Source organism: Ctenopharyngodon idella, chromosome 15, assembly GCF_019924925.1.
Source record: "Ctenopharyngodon idella isolate HZGC_01 chromosome 15, HZGC01, whole genome shotgun sequence".
Classification (NCBI taxonomy): domain Eukaryota; kingdom Metazoa; phylum Chordata; class Actinopteri; order Cypriniformes; family Xenocyprididae; genus Ctenopharyngodon; species Ctenopharyngodon idella.
Genome location: NC_067234.1, coordinates 23,662,946 through 23,671,712, shown reverse-complemented (window position 1 = coordinate 23,671,712; position 8,767 = coordinate 23,662,946). Strand labels below are relative to the sequence as shown.

The 8,767-nt window shown below is 37.6% G+C and overlaps 2 protein-coding genes across 3 annotated transcripts; both read right to left on the bottom strand.

Annotated features, from left to right (window-relative positions):
• Positions 1-125: 125 nt before the first annotated feature.
• Positions 126-4,276, bottom strand: LOC127495594 (E3 ubiquitin-protein ligase TRIM39-like). Of its 2 annotated transcripts, XM_051862534.1 has the most exons (8): positions 3,708-4,276; positions 3,387-3,466; positions 2,642-3,192; positions 2,433-2,528; positions 1,839-2,072; positions 1,616-1,757; positions 1,170-1,199; positions 126-1,015 (listed from the first exon to the last, which is right to left on the bottom strand). In XM_051862534.1, exons 2-8 carry the CDS (start codon positions 3,457-3,459, stop codon positions 468-470), a joined length of 1,674 nt encoding a protein of 557 aa, XP_051718494.1. In that variant the 5' UTR covers positions 3,460-3,466; positions 3,708-4,276; the 3' UTR covers positions 126-467. The 2 variants fall into 2 exon arrangements, with proteins under 2 accessions (XP_051718494.1, XP_051718493.1); XM_051862533.1 differs by having other exon boundaries at positions 3,387-4,276.
• A 1,073-nt stretch (positions 4,277-5,349) lies between these two features.
• On the bottom strand, positions 5,350-7,852 carry LOC127495582 (odorant receptor 131-2-like). The gene is made up of 2 exons (XM_051862516.1): positions 6,949-7,852; positions 5,350-5,450 (listed from the first exon to the last, which is right to left on the bottom strand). The coding sequence occupies exons 1-2, from the start codon at positions 7,850-7,852 to the stop codon at positions 5,350-5,352; spliced, it is 1,005 nt and encodes a 334-aa protein (XP_051718476.1).
• Between the last annotated feature and the right edge of the window lie 915 nt (positions 7,853-8,767).

Here is an 8,767-nt window from a genome sequence, read left to right as displayed (position 1 = left end):
TCATTATTAATAACAACTAGTGTGGCAGTTTCACTCTCAGTTTGAGATGCAATAATCTTTCAATCTTAATATCTTAATTTATAGAAATAAACACAGGACCTTATTCAATTGCAGAATTTTATATTTTTGTTGAGCAGTTGAGCAGAAAAAAAGAAAAATGGCTTGAGCGAACATTTCTGACCTTTCAGAAAAACAATGAAACTTCATATAAAAAATATTACAGCAGATATTCAAAGCTGGAAAACAAATACTATAGCAAAAAAAGTGACAACAACAAGTATTCATAGCACGGAAAATGATTTTTTATATTCTTATGTATTTATCTTTTTTGAAGAGAGACAGGGAATGACTGAATAGTAGAGACCGGAAATGGATTGGGAAAAATCATAAGACAGGACTCAAGCTTGGGTTTCCCGAAATGCTGTAGCACCATATATCAGAGATCTATATATAACAGATTTATAACTCTATTTATTATACCTGACATGTGAGATGATCAGTGGTGCTGAATTTCTACCTTCTTTTTTAGTACCAGGGCTGAAGTATGGAAAGAGTTTCTCAGTGAAAGACTGACCAGTGAAAGAATAAATGAGAGATCTAGATTCCACATCATGAAAGGAGACCAGACCCTCCTCATAATCCACAAACACACCAACTATTTGAGGCCTTTCTCTCAGGAAAAGTGGGATAGAGGGAGATTCACGAGCCTTATATTGATTCCCATCCCTCAAAACTACAGTCCAGTATCCAGCTTCAGGAGCTGCTATGATTATACCTTTCCTGTTAATGGATTCTTTGACCACTCCTAAATCCCACTCAGTCTTTCCCTTTACCTGCACCTCAAAATAAAATCTTCCTGAGCTGAATCCCTCTTTTGCCAAAACAGAGCAACAAGTGTCAAACCGCTCTTGGTTGTCTGGGAGTTCATGCTTAATGTCTTCATATGTTACTTGTTTTCCATCATCAGACAGGATGAGTTTTGAATAAGATGTATCAGGATCCAGAGTCACATCCACTGAGACAAAAATCAGATAAGAATCACAACTTCACAATACAATAAGTTTTCATGTGTTTAATGTCTAAATTAATGCATTGTGTAGACTGTAGTATAAATTTTAACTCCTGTTGTGTGACAATGTGAACATGTAGGCCTATATCACAGATTGTACCTGCATATTGCTGTATCCTCTTCAATTCAACTGTGAAGACAAATAACAATAAATGAGAGAAGTTTTAAAACTGATGAATGTGTTTGAGGTCTTGATTGATTTGAATTGATTTTTGAATTTAGTGAATTTTCTGTGGCATTTCATTGTAGCTGGAGTTACTTCTCTCCGTTTATGTATATGACAAGTAATATAGTATGAAAATAGTATGAATTTAAACATTTATAATAGGTGTTCCATAGTGATTCAGGATAAGACAAAAACACGGTTTGGAAGATGGATTCATGATATACCTGCTCATTATCTACATTTTGTAAATTTGAAATGAAAAAAGTTACATAGTGTACCTTTAAATAGTTATTTACATTGTATGTATTATTATGTATTTATTTCATCTGCATGCGCTTTTCCCTTTAAGTAAATTAATAAATAAACTGACATTCTCTTACCAGTTTTATTGAGTTTCTCATTTAGAGTCTCCTGCAGCTGAATCAAAGCTTTCCTCAGAGTCTCCACACTCTCATGAGTGTCACTAAGACTGATCTCAGTGCAGCTGCTGGTGTGTGCAGGTCTGCTCAGGGATGGGTAAATCTACAGCAGGAGAGAGCAGAAATCCCTCAGCATGGGGAGTGTTGTGCTGTGATGTGAGCAGACAGAAGGAGCTCCACTGACCTGTAGGAGGTGCAGGTGATCCTCAGTGTGTGAGAGCTGCTCCAGCTCAGTGTCTCTCCTCTTTAGCTCAGTGATCTCCTGCTCCAGCTCTTTAATGAGCTCTTCAGCCTGCTTCTCTGCTGCTTTCTGCTTCTCCTCCATCATCTCCAGCAGCTCAGACTGACATCTCTCAATGGAGCGGATCAGATCAGTGAAGAGCTCAATACTCTCTGCTTTCTCTTTCTCTGACTTTTCCTGATAAACCAAGGAATAAATTTCATTTTTTTTGTGTGTGTGTTAGCCTTACTAATTTTATAGATATCATATCTTTCAGTTTTTATTATAGTACAGTATTAGCTATAGTTATTAAAGTATTTTTATGTTAGTCCTACATTTTTTAAAACAGTTAGTGAATACTGCTATAAAACACAATTGCATAAAGCCTCTTGCAATGAGGAAAGTTTTGGATATTCCTATATTTGAAACAATGAAACCCAAAACTCTGGACACACGTGTTAGCTAGTCAAGCATATTTAGTAGCCATGTGCTTCTAGATCTGTCATAAAGTCTGCATTGTTGACTATACACCTGAGCAGTAAATATTACTGAACTCACTTTTTTTAGTTTTGCTGAGCGTTTGAGGTCTTGAATCCTCTTCATTCTGTCCTGGATCATCTGCTGCACATCTGTCTGTATTTTCATCAGCTGAGACTACAGATTCAGATAAATGTTATCATTGAACATTGACTTTATATATCAGAGCTGACAAATATTTCTTTGTTTATTGTTTGAATAAAGTTAACACATGTAAATGTATGTCCTACCCTTCTCTCTCTACTCTCCTCTTCTACAGAAACAGTATTGTGAGTCTTGTGGTCTGTTACATCAGTGCAGAGCAAACACACACATGTCTGATCATCTCTACAGAACAGCTCCAGAGGTTTCTTGTGTTTCTGACAGATATAGTCCTCAAGATTCTCCACAGGATCGATCAGTTTGTGTTTCTTTAAATTTGGGACTCTCTGATGAGGCTCCAGGTGAGTTTCACAGTAAGAGATCTGACACACCAGGCACATCTTCAGGGCTTTCATCTTTATATCATCACAGATGTCACAGAGAACCTCAGATTTACTCTGACTAGATTTTTCCTTAAAAAGCAGCACAACCTCTCTAAGTGCTGTGTTGATCTTGAGGTCGGGTCTTTTACTGAACGTTTCTTTACATAATGGACATTTGTAGGTGTGACTGTTGTCCCAGCACTGGTTCAGGCAGCTCTTACAGAAGTTGTGTCCACATGGAGTGCTGACTGGATCAGTGAACACATCCAGACAGATCGAACACTGGAGCTCCTCTGACAGAGGACCACTGGACAGAGCTAAAGATGAAGAACACCAATAATCACCTTTAGAGCTGATTTATACAGAAAAGATAAAAACAAGAAACAAACCTCATCTACATTTAGCAATTATTTCATGCAAGACAGAAAAAGACTGGGTCAGTGTCATTTGAAGTTATTTTATGTTACACTTTTCACATTGTCATTATTCTTTCTTTCTTAAGGTCACTGACTCATTGGAGGTGCATCCAGACTCGTTCTCCTGGCCTCAGTCGGTTTTGGTGACGCTGATGAAGATTCTGCCATTGTTGTTCTATTCACATCACACAAAACACATAGCCTGTCATTTCACAGCATTAAACATGACCAGTGGATAGAGAAATGACAAAGTGATTTCTTCCGTCCATTGACAGCTAAACGTGTTGTTCAGGTACAAGGTACACATCAGTACAAAGTACACAGTATGTAAAACATGAAAATAAAGATAAATCAGATAACAAAACATCAAACATCTCAGCACAAAATTTACTTAAATCAGATAATATGTAGCCTACCTTTAAAATAAATCAGAATTTTCAGAGTTTTCAGTTTATGTACATCCTGTTTCTTAAGTGTTTAGTCGTGCCAGCACACATCAAACACTGCATCAATCAAATGACATATTTTCAATGTAATTCTTATATAAATATCTAAAAATATAATTCTTATAAAAATATCTTCAGTACGTAAAATATTTCCCTGCTAGCCGTGCCTATCCATTTCCACATGTGAGAGATTATCATCAACTTACATAAACAGGTGACCAGCACACCTATCCTGAACACCCGCCCCCACCACACAATACACACCGCTCTCTACTGGCTGGTTATGGTAAAAAAAAAAAAAAAAAAAAAAAAAAAGTTCCTTTTCAGGATACTGTATTTTGAAGATAATTTTGTAAAATCCAAATAAATGTTACAGATCTTTATTGGAGAGGGTTTAAACAATGTTTTTCATGCTTGTTCAATGACCCTTAAAAATTATTGTACATGCATGTGGAACAATCCTTAAGACACTTACAGTAACAGTTTACAGGCAGTAGACATTTAAGATCACAGTTACAATAACTTAGGGAAGAGATCTCTCTACTGACTGAAAAACACCAGGCGAAAGTTTAGAATCCAGGTTGTAATGACTCTCCCAGCCACTAGTTGGTGCTGATGTATAATTACTCCCCCAGCCACTAGTTGGCATTTACACTTCTGCAGTGTAATGACTGTCCCTGCCACTAGGTGGCCCCATCTGTTGTAGAATTCATTGGGTTGCTGCCCATTATTAGTTTATTAGCTTCACCTGTGTTTTGGCTTAAGCATGGCTCTTTCACCAGATACCGACTCTTATGGTGCGTTCACACCAGACGCGAATGAAGCGTTAAGCGCGAGTGATTTACATGTTAAGTCAATGCAAAGACGCGAATAGACATCCTGCGGCGCGATTCGAATCGTGTCTGGTGTGAACGCCCCATTAGGCTGTGTCCGAAATCGCCCCCTATACCCTTAAATAGGGCACTATTTGAGGGGACAGCCATTTGTAGTGGTGTCCGAAACCATAGCGGACGATGTTGAGTGCACTCATTCAATCCCACAATGCACCGCAATAACGAGTGTACAACCGACGTACTCTCTACGGCTAGAGAATACCCATAATGCACTGTGAGAGTCGCGCGCTGAATGAATTCCCGCGTCTCGCCGGGAGATGAATCCCCGCAGCTGAATTAATCATCCATTCATTTTCCAAACCGCGCTGGTCCAGCATTATCATACAGGTATAAATTCCTTTTTAATTGATCATTAAATCGTTTAAAAGGTTTGAACATGCTAGTTTAACATGAATATTCATTACTACTGGAGCTGCCAGTTTGCTACATTTCAAAAGATTATTAAACAACAGCACAAACTATGCGAAATCGGCAGCCCTTCCGGTGCACTCAGTGTCCGAATTCACTCACTCGTTTCATTCACTCCTTCAAGTGGACTATATTAGTGGAGTAATGTAGAAAATAGTGAATGAGGGTATAGGGGGCGATTGCGAACACAGCATTACTTTTGATACCCCTTTGTTCAGGGACTCATTATTCTATTTCTGTTCATAAAATGTCTGTGAAACTTTTTCAGTTTTTTTCTCAGGTGTGGAATCTTTTTATGTTCATACAAATATTTACACATTAAGAAATCTGCTGGAAATAAAAGCAGTTGAAAGTGAGAGGATGTCTTTTTTTTTATTTTTTTTGCTGAGATTTATCAGGCAACTAAAAGTTACTATAGACACGGTTAGAAGTAAAAAATAATAAAGCATGTACTGAGAAGTAGGTATGAGAATATTGTGTAGGCTAATAGCTAAGTAACACTCCACATGTATTTTTGCTAGCTAATCCGTTGCAATTTAGCCATAACTATCAGTGAAACTGTAACAAGTTACCAAAACAGCCGTCTGTTCATTTTTCAATATTGTCTGTAATTATCAATGACAAAACTATTCACATCGGTGTTTGTTTTCTTGAACGATTTAAGTGACTCACTCAATAAAAAAAGCGAATCTGGCGGTTTCAATATTTAACATAATTTCTTTCTTTTTAGAATCACTCAGTTGTGTTAGAATTTGATGAATGATTATACATAAATTTATTAAGTATAGATATAAAAAATAACAGGTAGCAACACAACACAAAGCACAGTTTCATCAAGGGGAATAAGCTGTTTAATCAAAGAAAACCTTCAGTTTTGGGGGTAGCCTACCGTCATGGTTGGGAACCACTGGAGTAGAAGAGATCAGAAACGTTTAGAATAGTTAGATAGACGGTGAACAGTGACCTCTTGTGGTGAGTAAGAGATACTGCAGGAGCAGATATGACACTAACCTACTGATGCTGGTGTCAGACCACTGTTGTAATCTACTACTTGGTCACTGGTTCCACATCCAACTATGGGGTCACTTTAGAGCCATTTTGGTTTCTTTTATTTTCCTCTTTTATATATATTATTAACAGTAATACATTAATTGTGCCTAACCAACAACACATTTAATATGAACAGGAATTAGGAAAGGCAGTTTATAAGTTATCTGAATATTTTATTGTTTTAAAGCCTTGTGATAAAACACCAAAAACACAGTCTAGACTTATATCTTATATTGTAGGCCTATGTCTTTTTCATTGTCTGTTAAAATGTTAAAAGGGTTTTTCATTCTGAATAAATAATAATTTCATTCATAACTTATTGTCCAAAATTATACACACAAAAATTATGTCTGCACAATTTGGCATGTTTCATTGCTTTATTACAAATAAAACAATTGACTCCAAGCACAACTATGCAACATGCTAACAAAATTAACAAATTTTTAATAATAAATTTTGAATAAAGGGTGAAGATGTCAATTTTCCAAGGCTTGTAAATCAATTTTGGATGATATATATGTAATGCTATATTTGACAGGTTTATTTAGAGTTAGATTATTAAATATATTACAAAGTTGAATATTTAAACATTAAATTATATAATTATATTTATTAATTAAATGTTTTTAAATAAATATATTTAATAAACATCAAGAATATTTTGTCATAAATAGCATACCCGCTGCAAGCCAAAGTACATTTATAAACAAGTTATTTTATATGATTAAAATGAATGCTAAACATTAGTGCTGTTTATTTTAATGAAACAATATTGTGTGAGGTTTAATTGTGTATGGAAATGCTTAGAACACCTTTCAAGGTTTTACCATCTCTTATTTTGTGCTGATTATAAACCAAACAAATGCCACAAAAGGCATAATATCTAAGAGCATTATAAAACTTTTTGTCTCGTAAACCATAAACTAAGGGACTCAGACAACGAGGCAAGATCATAAACAAAACGAAATTTGAGTACCTTACATTAGCAAACAGCATGACATCTAATTTCCATAAAGGCATTTCTATATAAGGGATTATAAGCTGCGCCATACACAGAAGCAGCTGAATGCCATGGAGAAGAACAGTTTTTAGACCCTTATTTGTTGACTTCTTGTTCTCAGATGAGGCTGACCTGGCCGCGATCATAATCTTGATGTAGGTGGAGACAATAATACACAACATCATGATGAATAAGAGCTGTAGCGTCGCTGCCCTCATGTCCGCCAGCCATTTTACCTGTAACATGATCTCCACACTACATACAACATATGAGAACATGACACCTGGAGGAAGATAAGCAAAACAGACTATGAGAATAAACAGTGGGAGAACAGAACTGACACCCCATATGATGAGAAGCCCAATGGAGGTGTTTTTGGGGGCAGAGATGCTGGCATGTCTTAAAGGCAAACATATCGCCACATAGCGCTCCAAACACATCGCTACAAGAGTTATGGGTGAACAAAGAGAGAGCAACATCATAAGTGAGCAGATCATACAGCAAGGAATCATGCGCACGGGGTACTGGTAAAACATCCCCATAAGTGTTAAGTCAGTCAACAGCATAAGAGCAGAGTCTACAAAAAGAGTCTGAGCAAACAGAATGTAGCGTGTGTCCCTGAAGGTCTCCTTCTTCAGAAAGGTGAAAATCATCAGTCCGTTCACATAGAGGAGAATACCCACCACTACCTGCACAAGCAAAGGCTTCTCATTTAACGCTTTCAAACTAGATGTACTGCTCAAATTGTTTAGTGTTAAGTTCATAATGTTAGCAAAAATAAGCCATGAAAAAAAAATGAAAGTCAGAAGGTGGAAGTGGTGATGAGCTCAGAACCTCCGATCTCTCCTTTCTTTATAGAGCTTTAGATGGGCTGGACCTTATTTTGTTTACAGACACTCATATGTCATCAGTGCAGATGTTTCTATAACACAGTGCTGATTTCGTCATCTGGAATGAATCTGACAATAGATTTAGTCAAAGAATATCATAATGTTTGTTGGTGTTTTTTTTTATTACTACCTTTAGAAAAACATTAGGCAATGTTTTTCATAAACACTTTTTGTTATATTGGTTGAAAACTATCTTTACATCCTGATAGCAATCAATAATAGAAGTGGTCTAAATATTAAAAAATGTTTCTAGCTCAGTCTCGGGATCAGTTGTGCAAACACAGGGACCTGGTGCTCAGTTATCTCAGCCAGTTGGGCCTTCAGGTCAACTGGGAAAAGAGCAAACTCTCCCCTGTGCAGAGGATCTCTTTTCTCGGAATGGAGTTGGATTCGGTCGAACAGACAGCACGCCTCACAGAGGAACGTGCTCAGTCGGTGTTGAACTGATTGAATACGTTCAAAGGCAGGACAGCAGTCCCACTGAAATTCTTTCAGAGGCTCCTGGGGCATATGGCAGCTGCAGCGGCAGTAACCCCGCTCGGTTTGCTTCATATGAGACCACTTCAGCACTGGCTTCACAGCCGAGTCCCAAAATGGCGTGGCAACGCGGCACATTCCGAGTAGCAATCATTCCGGAATGACGCCAAGCCTTCAACCCGTGGTCGGACCCCTTGTTTCTTTGAGCAGGAGTGCCCCTAGAGCAGGTGTCCCGGCATGCTGTGGTGTTCACAGATGCCTCTGCCACCAGCTGGGGTGCCACGTACAACGGGCATGCAGTATCAGGGGTAT